General features: G+C 38.5%; 1 protein-coding gene across 3 annotated transcripts in view; it reads right to left on the bottom strand.

The window, feature by feature from the left end:
• The window catches only part of WDR41 (WD repeat domain 41), a 59,532-nt gene that overhangs the window by 26,287 nt on the left and 18,424 nt on the right, over window positions 1-14,821 (bottom strand). For 2 of the 3 annotated variants that reach the window (XR_015724462.1, XM_045796425.2), the window contains exons 6-8: window positions 11,611-11,722; window positions 7,225-7,287; window positions 2,291-2,401 (exon numbers count right to left, since the gene is read on the bottom strand). Coding sequence is in view for 2 of the 3 variants with exons in the window: in XM_045796425.2 (XP_045652381.2) it covers window positions 2,291-2,401; window positions 7,225-7,287; window positions 11,611-11,722 (286 nt within the window). In the remaining variant the exon portion in view is untranslated. The remainder of the gene's footprint in view (window positions 1-2,290; window positions 2,402-7,224; window positions 7,288-11,610; window positions 11,723-14,821) is intronic. The other variant, XM_087862053.1, reaches the window with a different exon arrangement.

The raw sequence follows: 14,821 nt of genomic DNA, 5'->3' as shown, positions 1-14,821 counted from the left end.
TATAAGTATCAAAAGTCACTTAGTGTGAAATCTTATTCTTGTACCTATCCTTCCCTCCAAGTACTAATAATTTGTGACTACCATATCATGCTGTCAAAACAAGAAAAGGAATAAAATGAAGAAGCGCCAGAGCCTTGTGCTGGAAGACATAAACAAGGTTATCTTGTACGTCTGTGTTAGAAAACCTTCTGCTCAGGCATTCAGGTATCTTTGGCAAACCTGTTACTCATTACCCACATTTGTGGGAATCCTGTCCTACCATCCTAAGGTTGCCTGGGGCTGCCTCAATGAAAATGTACTTCCCCTGTGAAGTGCAAACCCAGTAACTAGCCACATCGTCCACTGGTAATTGTGGGGAGAAGATACAGGGCTGAGACTGGAGCCGGGAATTGTACAACAGAATCATTTCAGGATCACTGAAATCTGCAGTATAGCAAACATGCCTACGTACAAAATAAGACTATCACAATATCATTTTCAAATTCTTTTTTTTTTTTTTTAAAGATTTTATTTATTTATTCGACAGAGATAGAGGCAGCCAGCGAGAGAGGGAACACAAGCAGGGGGAGTGGAAGAGGAAGAAGCAGGCTCATAGCGGAAGAGCCTGATGTGGGGCTCGATCCCATAACGCCAGGATCACACCCTGAGCCGAAGGCAGACGCTTAACCGCTGTGCCACCCAGGCGCCCCCATTTTCAAATTCTAACAGACTCTTTGTCCATATATGATTCCTCAATATGCTTCTGGCTTATTATGTAGTGTAATTTTACAGTCAGGGAGTTAATAAAATAAAAAGTACTAGAGGTTCCCTGTCATTTTCATTACCAATTTTTCTGCTTTAGATTTCCATTTTTCTTCCCTTAAGAAGTTAGCAAAGAAATACTTGAAGAACACTTTCTTGGTTAAACTCTTACAAGCTTCTTTATGTATCACTCAGCATGAGAAATGCCATGAGGTCAAGGCCTCTTACGTAACATCCCATCACCTCCGTTAAAGGAACCATGCTGGATCAATGGTACCAATGCTTCATCACTAAAACAGAACAACTAGGCCTGACCAGCGTAAGGGGCCAGGACACTGTTGTGGTTTGCTTAGCAGCTTCTTGGAGTTAAGGGCTTGGTGTCAGAGGGTCTCCCAAATAAGAGCTTGTCTTTTGTGCTGCCATCCATGGCTAGAGAAAATAAGAGACCCCAGAGAAAAATAAAAGGGTGCTCCAAACACAATTCTATCACCACAATGTGGTCTTTAGAAAGACTTGCAGCTGGGTTGTCTAAGAAGATGGCTATTAGGGAAGAGAACTATGGAGCTGGAAAGGACATTCTCACACACGTATCTGAAAATGTGATTCAATGGCATAAAAATGGAGACTACATTTGGTGCTGTCTGTACCCCTCTTTCCTTTTCCTTCATGGTTATGCAAAGTATTGCTCAAAAAAGAGCCAACCCAGGTCTCGGGTCAAGGAGTGCAGTCCAGTCCTCCCACTACATCACATTCACAGCATCCTCACAATTCTCTTAGGGTTTCCTTCAGACTACCATCAAACTAAAGCCACCCAGGACTCCTCTCGCGTGACTTTGGAATACAGACCCCCCCGCGGAGGTCTGATGATACAAGGTATCACTTTATTTGAAAGTGAGCCAACAAATCCCAGGACTGGTGGTTTGTGATCCTACCCTGCCATCTGATGACAGAGTCAGCTCACAGGAGATAATGATTCACATTATTGTGACTCCAAATAAGATGTCTGGAAAGTCAAAGCATATAACCATGAGATATGACCCAACTTCTGCAGACCTTTACTTTATCTTGGTGTATTCTCTGGCAGTCTTCAATCATGATTACGACGCGCTTGAATCCTGCTCCTTCTGCTCTAAGTGTATATCTTGCTATAGGATATTGTAATGTGTGGTTTACAGAAGAAAAACTAGACAGAAACATTTGCCAAAAAAGCTGAAACGCGTAGTAAAGGGTTAGTATTTCTAGCCTATGACAGTCATCCCACAGCTACCATGCAGGACCTGAGATACTCATGCTCCCTCCATCATCTTTTTTCTCTGCCTCACTCTATTCTTCTTACGTCTACACCTTAGACCGACCAACCTATGAAACTTGATCAGTTCCACTGGTTTAAACCTCAGAGTATATTAGACTGCTGACCCCTACTAGTGTCAAGCATTATTTTAATGATGGTAATTACAGAACCCTAGAACAAAACAAGACTGAAGTTCAGGACAGGTTCTGTTAACAAGTGCAAAATCTGACAATATAAACCTGTACACAATCAGCTTACCATTGACGTTAACCAGTGAGAGAATATGATCCTGGTGATCAAGGAGGCGCTTAATTTCAAGAATATCCCATTCTAGTGATTCTTCTGTGGGTGCTACCAGCTGGAAAATTACTAAATGAAAATACAGATAGAATTTTATTCACATGGTCAAAGAAGACAGAATTCTGTTTCTGCTCAAAAAGCTAGCATTTCATTAAGTGAGAAAGATCTAAAATACTGAAAGACCCATCTCCAAAAATCCCAAGTGAGTGTGTCTTTACAACTCTTCCTTTATTAAAACTCTTCTAAACGCAGAAGTCTCCATCCTATCTAGGGCTTCAGGGCAAGTCTGGCTATCCCGCCTCCCTCTCTCCTTGGTCAGTGGACTAGTCCACAACCTAGAATCATCTCCATCATCAGTTTTCTCTACTCATGTTCTCAGGTCAGTAAGCACCACTACAAAATAAGCAACAAATTCACGTTTAACTTCACCTTAGTGAAGACTTTAAGCTGCTAATAATTTAACTTTTCTTGATACTTAGGCATACACTATTGAATTATAAATTGAGAACACGCCTTATAGTTTTTGTGTGTCAGATATTCAATGTGTTCCTTTAGTATATTTTTGACTATAATAGATGTTCAGTGCATTGCTTTATTCATTATCTAACTTTAACAAATACTTTTATTTACACTTGTATAAATCCTAACTTTAATCAATACAGAAAACCCAAAAATCAAATCAACGGGAATGATTCTATCAATATTTACTAAACATCTATTATGTTCTAGCAACTTAGACATCAAATGTGAGGAAGGCCCAGTCACTGCCCTGAAGTACAGTCTAGAGCGGGAGTGAGACTCATAAACAAGCTTAGGATCAATGTATTAAGCACTATAGATAAGCCACTGTACCCCGTGCTATGGATGCTCACGGATCACGATGACTGATACCTGAGAAGTGGGAAGGTCTCAGAAGTCATTTCCTTTCCATGTGGTGGCTAATTACTAACATCTCTCTTCTTTCTCACATTCCTCTCCGGAAAACAGGTCATACCATATTTCCTTTTCTGTCTCTGGACAATATGTTACCAACTGACAAATCTCTAGCCAAGTTATTTCATCCTGACAACCATTCACATTCAAACTATGGCTGTCAAAAGGAGGACTTTCAGTAAATACAAAGGGAACGCCTCCTGAGACCTACCAAAGTTGTGTAAAAATTCTACTTGTAGTTGGAAGACTACTAAGTCACCTTGAGATTGGGACTGCGGAACAACAGGCAATGTACTATTTAATCAAACTTACACAAATAATAACCTGAAATACTGACAAAAAAAGGAAACCTACCAAGTAGGTTTCTACAAACTACCAAGTACTAAATATAATGTGAAACTGTTCAGTGAATCCATAATGGCTGCTACAGACAAGTAGTTACAGGGTCACCTATGTAATAACTTCAAGGAAATAAAACAAATATAAATTAGATCCAAGGACAAAAGGCAAGCAATAGTCGATTCTAAAAAATGGCTAAGAAAAAATAGCCTGGTCTTCTAAACCAAGATGAAGTCTCTGAGCTGACAGCCTTGCTTAGCTAGCAAAGCCTCAGTCACTGAAACACACGGTGCACTCAGAAATGTTATCACCTATTGAGGGGTGCCTGGGTGGCTCAGTCGGTTAAGCATCCACCTCTTGGTTTCAGCTCAGGTCATGATCTCAGGGTCGTGGGATCCAGCCCTGAACTGGGCTCTGCACTCAGTGCGGAGTCTGCTTGATTCTCTCCCTCTCCCTGCCCCTCTGCGCCCCACCCCCCGCCTCGTGCACACACGCAATAAATAAATAAAATCTTAAAAAAAAAATACAGAAAGAAATTATATTTCCTGTTGAAAGGAGCATGCCCTCACACAGAAAAAGAGAAATTGGTATGGACCATCTAAAACCAAGAACATGGGCACAACCTGGGTCTTGGAAATAGAAAAGATACTCTATGAGAATGAAATTTATTTTTATTTTTTACTTATTTATTTATTTAAGTAGGCTCCATACCCAGCGTGGAGCCCAACGCAGGGCTTGAACTCATGATGCTGAGATCAAGACCTGAGTTGAGATCAAGAGTCGGAGGCTTAACCAACTGAGTCACCCAGATGTCCCTGAAATTTCTTTTTATATAAGGAAAAATGGCACTGTATTTTCTGATAAAACAAAATGCAGAACCTTATTTTTAAGATTACATATTTTTTACAACTTATTTTCTGAATAAAACCCACTTTAATTCCTTCCCTTTTTTAAGATGATATTCTAACTTCCAATGAGGCATTACTGTTGTTTTTATTACTGTCAATGAACTGACTCAATTAGTCATCCATTCAATAAAAATCTCTCATTTGTTAACAGAAAGATGAATAAAAATCTCTAGTGGTCAAGGAGCTCACATTCTGAAGGGGAGGGGCAAGGAGAGAACGAAAAAGTAAACAAAAGTATTTTTTTATTTTTAAAAATATTTATTTAATATTTATTTATTTAAGTAATCTCTACACCCCAAGATCAAGAGTCATACGCTCTTCTGACTGAGCCAGTCAGGCAGCTGCCAAAAGTCTTTTTTTAAGTAGTAAGCAAAGTGCGCCTTGGTGGCTCAATCGACTCTTCATTTCAGCTCAAGTCATGATCTCAAGGCTGTGAGACTGAGCCCTCTCCCTCTCCCTCCGCCCCTCCTTACCTCTCTCTAAAAAAAATTAAAATAAAAAATAAAGTAGTAAGTGAAATGACATATACGGGATTATGAGAATACAGAGGAAAAACTTCTGAGAGCAGAAACTTTTGAGAGCAGAGATTATTAGGTAAGCAAGCCTTCATCTTCAAAAAAAAAAAGTCATATTGGAGCTGAGCTGTTAAAAAGTAAGTAGGAATTAGCAACATCAAAGCGGGCAATGAGTAGGAGGAAAAGCCCTGATACAGACTGACAGGAGAAGCGAAGGCACAGAGGTGAGAAACAGCTCAGGTAGGAACCGCAGGCAATTCAGTGTTGACGAACATGTGATACAGTAAAGGAGGCAGGAGGAAGAGGACAAAGGGTTCCATCTGACATGTTGAAAAGTCTAGACTTTATCTTACTGGTGTCTCACACCGGTCCTCTAGGGCAAAAATTTCATTCGTCTAGGGCAAAAATGAGAAAAAAGGGTCACATAAGTTTTGTATGAAACTAAATATTTCAATTTAAAGTCCTATTCTTTGCTGAGATCATGTTCTTCACACTTTTTTGTTAAAAAATAATTTTACAAAATGAGGGTGGTAAATGATAGTTTTTTGGTTTTGTTTTTAATGTTTTTACTAAGCAAAATACAAATCTGGCAACTCTCTGTTGATCTCCAAAAAGCCGAACTCTTGTACTACTAGAAATTTGAAAGTGTAGAAATGACCGCTGTAGGCAATAGAAGCCAATGAAGGTTTTAAGCAGGGGAGTAGCCAGCCTTTTAGACAGAACATCTCTGGCACCTCCTGGAAAATGTTTCTGAGAAGCCCTAAACTAGAGGAGGAAAAGGCACTGGAGAACTACTACAGTAGAGGAGAGGAAAGAAGGTAGGTTAGGAGACTAGCACAAAAGAACAGGCAAGAGGGGAGAGATGAGAGCCTGAACAGAGCAACAGCAGTGAGACAGAAAGAAGAGGCTCAAAATTAGCAGTCCTCAAAATATGGCCCCCAGCCAGCAACCTCAGCAGCACCAAAGTACCCGTTAGAAATGCAGAAGCTCAGGCCCCACTCCAAACCTACTGAATTAGAAACTCTAGGGATATGACCCAATAATTGGTGTTTTTAGCAAGCACTCCAGGTCATTTTAACGCACAGTAAAAGCTGAGAACCACTGAGTTAGGTAGCAAATCAGCAAAACTCAAAGTGACTGGCTGGCTCCAAGAGGAGAAAGGCAGGGAAAAGCTAGGCAAGGTTTCCAGCTCCATCAAAAATATGGGAAAACTAAATTTCTGCAAGGAGAAGAAAAAACTAAACACAGAATTATCATATCTTTCTGAACTATGGAAAGAAAGGTATGCACAGGGCCCAGAAAATTAGTTCTCTGACATGATTACATGTGGAAAGGTCAGTTGAAGAAAGACAAACTTGGCTGCAAAGCAATGGAGGCTGCAAACAGCACTGAATAAATGATAAATAATTCGCTCAGGTTGTACTGGCATTTGCAAGTCTCAGGTCTGGTCTGTGGAAAAAACAGCACAAGCAACATCAAATGCCCACATAAGAAAAATTCTTTTAGAAAAAAGCAGCCTTCAAACAGCAAGCTTACTTTATCACTTCTCAGCACCCAAATTCCATTCAAAAGGCAGTGGGAACAAAAGGGTTTTTTTCACTCTGGGCTCCCCAGCAGTAAAAGAGCCATCGGTCAACAGTTAAGTGGCCCTCAAATACATGTTTATAATCAAGTAATACATTTACAAAGTTCCTCTTGCTACCCTCTTCCCTCTGCTCTGAAGGAAACGATATAAAGTCCTCCCAAGAAAACGGGCCCCACTCTGGCTTCCAGAGGCAAAAACGCCATAGTGGCTGCCTTAGCGAATTCCCACGAAGACTGTCCTCCAACCATCCAACTCAAGTTTTTAGTTTCCAGAATGCTGATAGCTGCTTTATGTGGTTAAAATGTCTGCTAAGTGTATGACTATGGATCAGCAGCAGAGAGGACTACGGGATGTAAACAGCCTTCTCTACCATCAGACATGTAGGGTTATCCTGCCCCCATTTGGCTAAGTTAGATCAAGCACAGAACAAAAACCCGCTAGTGGCTTGAATGTCTCAGTCTCCACATCAGTTCAACAATCGGCAGGAGGCCAACACTGGGGCAGGGGCAGATGTCCCTTAAATTAAAAACTTACGTGTCTTTCCAAAATGTGTATACAAGTCTAGTTTTAAATTTTTTAAAAAAGAAATAAAAGCAAAAGAGTCCTACTCACTCAGTTCTTTGCCAACTGCTGCCACAACACAGTTCTTAGGTATCTCAATCAAAGCACTGATCCCTTAAAAATATATATAAAACAAAGGTCAAATTATATTCTTCCAGGATGACATCAAAAATAAAAACATTCTCAGATTCATGTCAGTCATTTCCCATAAAAGGGGTGGTAACAACAAAGGTGACAGTTTGCTACACCACATTTCCATGCTTACCTACACATGGAAAATGATTCTGTGAAAACTATGTGAGACCTAAAGAAGACACTGACTTACTAAGGGCAAGACATGCTCTTTGAACATTTTTACCAACGTGGTCAACTTTTTTACCAGGAATCCCTTAAGATAATCACCATTATTGATGTGGTCTTGGGATATCGGTGAGGTTAGGTTCACTCGGGTGGAGTCTGGAGCCGATGACCAAGAAAGAATTCTGGAGACGTCTTTGGTGCAAAATGGTGGTTTCTTAAAGCACAGGGACAGGGCTCCTGGGCAGAAAGAGCTGCTGCCCCAGGTTGTGACGGGTGGCTGATTATATACTATGGGGTTGGGGGAGGTAAGGAAAGGGAGGTTTCAAAGGGATTTTCATATGTTAAAGACAACTCACATGATACCTGAGACCTTGCTATTGTCAAGTTAAGGTTGTTTTTCCCTCTAACAAGGTGTTAACATGAAGATAGTTGGGAACTTCTTGGAGGAACATTAGACTCTGCCTGCTTCAAGTATCTGTCAATGGGCTGCAGACTATAAGGCCCTTTAACTGTGTCTACATTCCCTTCTGGAAGCTAGGCCATTGATAGAAATGCTTTGTTCTTGTAAATTGCTAAGACATTTGTAAAACTGAGGGAGACTCAGGTCCTACAGGACTGTGATCTCCATAAATTAACTATTTGTTTCTTTCCCTTCAGCCAGGACATCCCATTGGGGGGGGGGGGGTGTGAGGTGTCAGCTTCTGCTTTGTCTTCAGCTTGCCTTCTGTTCCCTCATCATTACCATTTACAAGATGGCTAGCTCAAGTAAGATGTAAAGTTGGCATTTTTCTCAATGTAAATTTAAAAAGCCTGAACAGGCTCCCTGGCAGTAAATGAGTTAAGTCACAACAGCGAAGAGCTAAGAACACGGCCCTCAAATAGCATGTTTATAATTAATTAGTACCTTCACAAAATTCCTTGTATTACTGGAAGAGTAAGAGAGTTCGGAGTATCTTTTTATAACTAAATCATGAAACGATTTTAGGGTAACCTTAACTTCTGTAAAGACGTTACAATTATAACTTTGTCAGCAAGATTTAAAGAATTGATATATCAGATTCAGAACTACCACAAGGTGGTAAAAAAAAAAAAACTTATTAAATTTTCCATTATGAAATATATGTAATTTAGATCTATATACACATATACACAAACACATAAATATATATGTAATTTAAAACATACAAATTTGGAAAATATTCTACTCGTTTGCTTTAACTTCCCACCCATCAAAAAACTGGCACTCTGGAGATATGGGGAATATTTCTAACCTAAATCTTTTCTCCATGTAGCGCTGTTTTGACAGTATGCTTTGTACTTTTCCATGTTCAAGGAGGTGGGGATAGTGGAGGAGGAGAGAGGGGGAGCAGCGGTACAAGCTAAAGAAGCGGAGGAGACAGGAGAGCAGGTGAGGGAGTAGCAAGAGGAGAATTCTAGATACAGAAAACAGCTTGTTAAAACAATGTCACAGGAATAAAAGGTACAGCACAAGGAATACAGTCAACGGTATTAAATAACACCGTACAGTGGCAGATGGTAGCTACACTTGTAGTGAGTACAGTATAACATACAATTGTTGAATCACTAGGTTATACACCTGAAACTAATGTAACATTGTGTCAACTGTACTCGAATAAAAAAAAGTTTCTCAAATAACGAAAATTCCGGGAACTCAGCAATCTAGAAGTAGCAATTTAATACACAAATCACAGAACAAGGTGCTGGAAAAGGAAGATATCCTGTGTTCTAGGCCAAGGTTCTTTCCACTGCATTGTACTAGGACTATCTTTGCTTATTTCCAAGTACAGAATAACTGCCTCCAGGCGCCCTGCTAACCTTAAATCAAGCCAGACTTATTAAAAGGAGCTTCCTGAGCTAAAGGTCTAAGAGCATTGCTAATTCAACGGCATCCTGTAATTTGGAAAACCCAAATCACAGAAGGCTCACCAATGGTTACCTGTGGTCTTCTCAAAGCTTTCTAAAAGATTTTCTCAAAGGTTTCCACTATGTCTTGAGACACTGATAAATAGGGCAATACTGTGATTACCTGGCAGTACTCAAAGGTAACTTGCAAAAGAAAGGGAGACTACAATAATAGGTAGTTCCTTACATTAACATGTAAAACATTCTTGTTAGCCCTGCTTTCAGTATCTCACAACAAAGTTACTAATAATTCATGGAATAAAATTCAGAGGTAGCCACAAGCTAGTGTAAGAAACACAAAGGAAAATATACATGTAAATAAATAGAACTCATGATAATAGTGATGAGGGAACAGAGGGCAAGCTGAGGACAGGGCAGAGGCTGACACCCTGCAACCCGCCCCCCCAATGGGATGTCCCCAGGCACTCCTGGCTGCCCAAAAGCTAAGGAAAAGAAAAACAAATGGTTAACTAAAAGAGATCACAATCCTGCAAGACCTGAGTCTCCCTCAGTTTATACGTCCTAGTGATTTACAAGGAAGAAGCTTTCTTATCAATAGCCTAACTTCCAGAGACCCATAATTCAGTTTCCTGAAGCCCTAACATTACCATCCCCTCCATAAAATTGAGGGATGCTGAGGCAGAAGGAAATGTAAATAAAACGGAATTTCTTTTAAACCTGCAGCCCATTGACAAGGACATGTGATAGGAGGAAAGTAACATTCTCCCCGGAAGCTCCCAAGGAAGCTCCCAACTATCGTACTGTTAACACCTTCTAGAGGGCTCAACAACCTTAACTTGACAATAGCAAGGCCTCCAGTATCCTGCAAGTCTTCTTTAACATATGAAAGTACTTTCTCAACCTCCCTTTTTCCTTACCTCCCTCAACCCCATGTTATATAATCAGCCACCCCTCACAACCCCAGGGCAGCAGCTCTTTCTGCCCACAGGTCCTGTCCCCGAGCTTTAATAAACCACCAATTTTGCACCAAAGACGCCTCAAGAATTCTTTCTTGGTCATCAGCTCTGGACTCTACCCCACTGAACCTCACCTATATCCCACAACCTCATCAATAAGAAATATGAGGGGCGCCTGGGTGGCACAGCGGTTAAGCGTCTGCCTTTGGCTCAGGGCGTGATCCCGGCGTTATGGGATCGAGCCCCACATCAGACTCCTCCGCTAGGAGCCTGCTTCTTCCTCTCCCACTCCCCCTGCTTGTGTTCCCTCTCTCGCTGGCTGTCTCTATCTCTGTCAAATAAATAAATAAAATCTTTAAAAAAAAAAATAGGAAATATGAAAATACAATCTAGGTATCACCAAGATTACTATTGATCAAACATTCAGTGGAGAGGTAAAATTGTAAATCCTTGAACGGTATGGATTTAGTTTTGCTAAGACATCACGTTAGTTTTCTGACATTTTATAGTATCTATGTGGAGATGAGTTAGTTCCAATTACAAACTGTAAATTCAATTCACAGGGCTCCTGCTACCTTTAAGACATCAATATGCTTAATAATGTTCTTTCTACATTGTCCATGGGTGTATCTGATAACTTTCAGAAACATAGTTAACAGTATATCACATGACTTCAAAGTTATTACTCAAATTCACTCATTTATACTTAAATATTTTTGCTCTGAACGATTTTTAATTTTATTTTTTAAGATCCTTGGTATCAGAAGTCAAAACTGATTTTCTTCTGTTAAAACTAAAAGTATCAACCAAATTCTGAGAAAAAAGAATTTTATTAGTAAGTTTGCACAATGTATGAACTTCATAGCAAAACCAATTATAAAATGAAGTCATCCTTTGGAATCTATTCAAAGTCCAATAGCCCCACAAATAAAGAAGGAAATGCTATTATAAAGTCAGAAAGGTTTAATTCCACATGTCAATGTGCTCATCAAACTCAGTTTAGGAACAGAGCCCAAGAGCATAAATGATAAGGTTTTTCTTGACCACTTTTGAGAAATGCTGTAGAAGGGGAGGGAAGGCCAGAGGGGGAGGGTCTTCTCCCTCCAATTTGGGATGGAAAAATATTTTACACAACCATGAACCTGAGTTGGAGAAATACGGTTACAGGATATAGTCAGAATTGAAAAGAAAAATCCCCTATATTAGCCTCTGTATTCATGGAAAGCCTCTTGGAACATTCATTGTCTTTTAAGGCCTATCAATCATGGTTCATAATTACTTTAATTTGTTTTCTTACCTGTATCAGAAAGGTGACTGGTCTTACACAGGAGATCTAATTTTTGGTTCCACACACATAAGTCATTCCCACCAGAGAGCCAAACATCTAGTCTCTGAAGAACAATTAAACACTGCAAAATTCATGCAAAATGTAAATCAGTTTAGAATTTCAAGCATTCACTGGTGATTTTCAAATATATCCACAAGTTCTTTTCTCCTATTCTCTTAAGGGGTGAAGCTTAAGTGTCCCACCCTTGAATGCGGGCTCTCCTAACTGACTAGCTTCTAACAAACAGAATGTGGCAGAAGGGATGATATGTGATTATAAGACTAAGTCATAAAAGACATGGTGGCTTCCTCCTAGCTCTCTCTTGGATCACTCGCTCTAGGGCGAACACATCCAAGCAGCCATATGGAGAAAGATGCACGTGCAAAACAGTGAGACCTCTGGACAATAGGCAGCACTACTTTACCAAGCACGTGAGTCCCCTAGGAATCTCCAATCCCAGTCAAGCCTTCAGATAACAGCAACTTCATAATACACACTGAACCACAACTACTTAGCTAAGCTGCTCTTTATTTCTGACCACAAATACTGTGAGGTAATATTTATTGTTTTAAGCAACTAAGTTTTGAAGGAATTTGATACTCAGTAATAGATAATTAATACACAAGGCTTAAATAAACTTCCTTTAAAAATAAAATTGGAAATATGACCTTAGTTCTTATGTAATTCTCAAATTAATATCTCCTAATCCTTAACTTAGGAAAATGAGTGTTTCAAGTCTCTAGAAGTGCTTTACCTTGAATAGTACTTTAAAGTCCACATCTTTAATTGTACTCTGCCCACCCATGACTCTGAGTGAGCACAAGAGTAAGAGTGACAGAGAAGAATAAAAAAGAAAAGGAAAAGGTCTGGTAGTCTTGTCTAGGCAGAGGGTGGGGCTGCTTTTAAAGCTGTTGGAATAAAAAGTGTTGAAAATAATGCATTTATATTTCAAGAGTTCCTAACCTAATTTTTGAATGTTTAATATATCAGTACTTTGTTCCTTTTTTTGCCAAATAATATTCCACTGTATGGGCACAGCACATTTGTCCATTCTCAGTTGGAGGACATTTAGGTTATTTTTGTATTATGTATAGAGCTGCCATGAACATTCACGTACAAGTTTTTGTGTGGACATACATCTTCATTTCTCTTGACAATGAAATAGGAACACTTAGGAGCGAGATTGTTAGGCCAAATGATAACTATTTTTAACATTCTGATGAACAAACAACTTTCAAGGTGGCTATACCATTTTACAATTCCAGCAGCAACATATAAAGGTTCCATTGTCTCCTTATCAACACTTGTTATTACCTGTCTTAGATATTAGCCATCTAGTGTATATGAAATAGTACTGCATTATGATTTGGACTTGCACCTCTCTAATACCTAATGATGCTGAGCTTCTTTTCACATGCTTTTGGCCATCTGCATATATTCTTTGGAGAAATATCTTTCACATTATTTTTAATTGGACTGTCTTTTTATTGCTGAATCTTAAGAGTTCTTCACATATTCTCTTAAAATTTTGGGGGGGGGAAGCCTGCAGGGATTTTGGTGGAGACTGTGTCCAATGTGCAGATCATTTTGGGGAGTGCTGCAATCTTAACAATATTAAATCTGATCCATGAATATGGAATGACTTTCCATTTCCTTAGGTTGTCTTTAGTTTCTTTCAAAAAATGTTTTGTAGTTATTCATGTGCAACTCTCATTTCTTCCTTAAATTTATTTCTATGTATTTTATTCTTTTGGATGCTACCATGAATTCATTTCATTTTCTTAGTTTTTCTTAATTTTTTTTCTTAATTTCATTTTTGGATATTCATTGCTAGTATATAGGAATACAGTTAATTTTGTATACCGATATTGTATACTGAAACCTTGCTAAATTTGTTTATTAGTTCTAACTGTTTTGGCTATGAATTTAAGATTTAGTATATAGATCATGTCACTTGTAAATACAGTTTTATTTCTTCCTTTTCAATATGGACACCTTTTATTTCTTTTTTATTGCCGATAACACTGAACAATGCCATCCTTGTCTTCTTCCTGATCTCATGGGAAAAAGTATCCAGTTACTCTTTCACCATTAATATGATGTTAGCTTTGGGGTTTTCACAAATGTCCTTTATTACACTGAGGAAGTTCTCATCTATTCTTAGTTTATTGACTATTTTTACCATGAGAGGGTGCTGAAGTCTGCAAAATGCTTTCTCTGCATCTACTCAGATGATCATGTTTTTTGTCCTTTATTCTTACTACGGTATATTACAGTTATTGATTTTTCAGATGTTAAACTGAGATAAGTCTTATTTGATCATGGTGTATAATCCTCTTTATATGTTGTTGATTTGGCTTGCTAGTATTTCTTTAAGGATGATATACTTCTTTTGGCACTTAACATCTTATTAGAATTTTCCAAACTCCTTATGAATTCTCTGAAATACCATTTTTAGCATATGTATCTACTGCTATTTAAGTAAGACATTTAGGATACTGTCAATCATCCATTTATAAAATATATCTTCAGTAGACATTTCTGTTCATAAATCTCTAAGTTTTTATTATTATTATTATTATTATTTCCTTTAAAGAGTTTTCTGTAAGTAGAATCTCTGGGTCAATTCATGTAATCATTTTACAATTTTCATTAATAATGTCAAACTGCCTTCTAGGAATACCATCAATTTATACTCTCACCAACAATAAAAATGCCAACTTCACCATTTCCTTGCTAATACAAACCCTTATGAAAACTTTACTAGCTAAAAAAAATAATATTTCTCACATTAGGGATCTGAATTTGATAAATTATCTCTTCAAGACGAACTGAACCACTGAAATAAAATGAGTGAAATACTATTTTTAACAATGTCTTATGTGACACATGATCACAGCAGGAGTAAATACAACCATCTAACTAACATTATAACTTCTTTAAAACATACTTTGACCATACTGTAAGAAGATACCTCTTAATGATCAGTTCCTATTAATAGCTCACCAAAGGAATTTGTCCAAAATACACCAAACTTTTTCTCCTGTTCCTAGTCCCTATTTCTTCAATTCATGTATTTTCATTTGAAACCTTATGAACTCTGTCAAACAGCAAGAATATTTTTTAAGGAATTTCAAAACAGCATCTTTTCAGATCGAATAAAGCATAGACATTTTCATCA

This window comes from Ursus americanus, chromosome 5 (assembly GCF_024610735.1).
Source record: "Ursus americanus isolate L20-20 chromosome 5, mUrsAme1.1.p, whole genome shotgun sequence".
NCBI classification, from domain to species: domain Eukaryota; kingdom Metazoa; phylum Chordata; class Mammalia; order Carnivora; family Ursidae; genus Ursus; species Ursus americanus.
The sequence above is the reverse complement of the archived record's forward strand: the minus strand, read 5'-3'. Positions and strand labels throughout refer to the sequence as shown.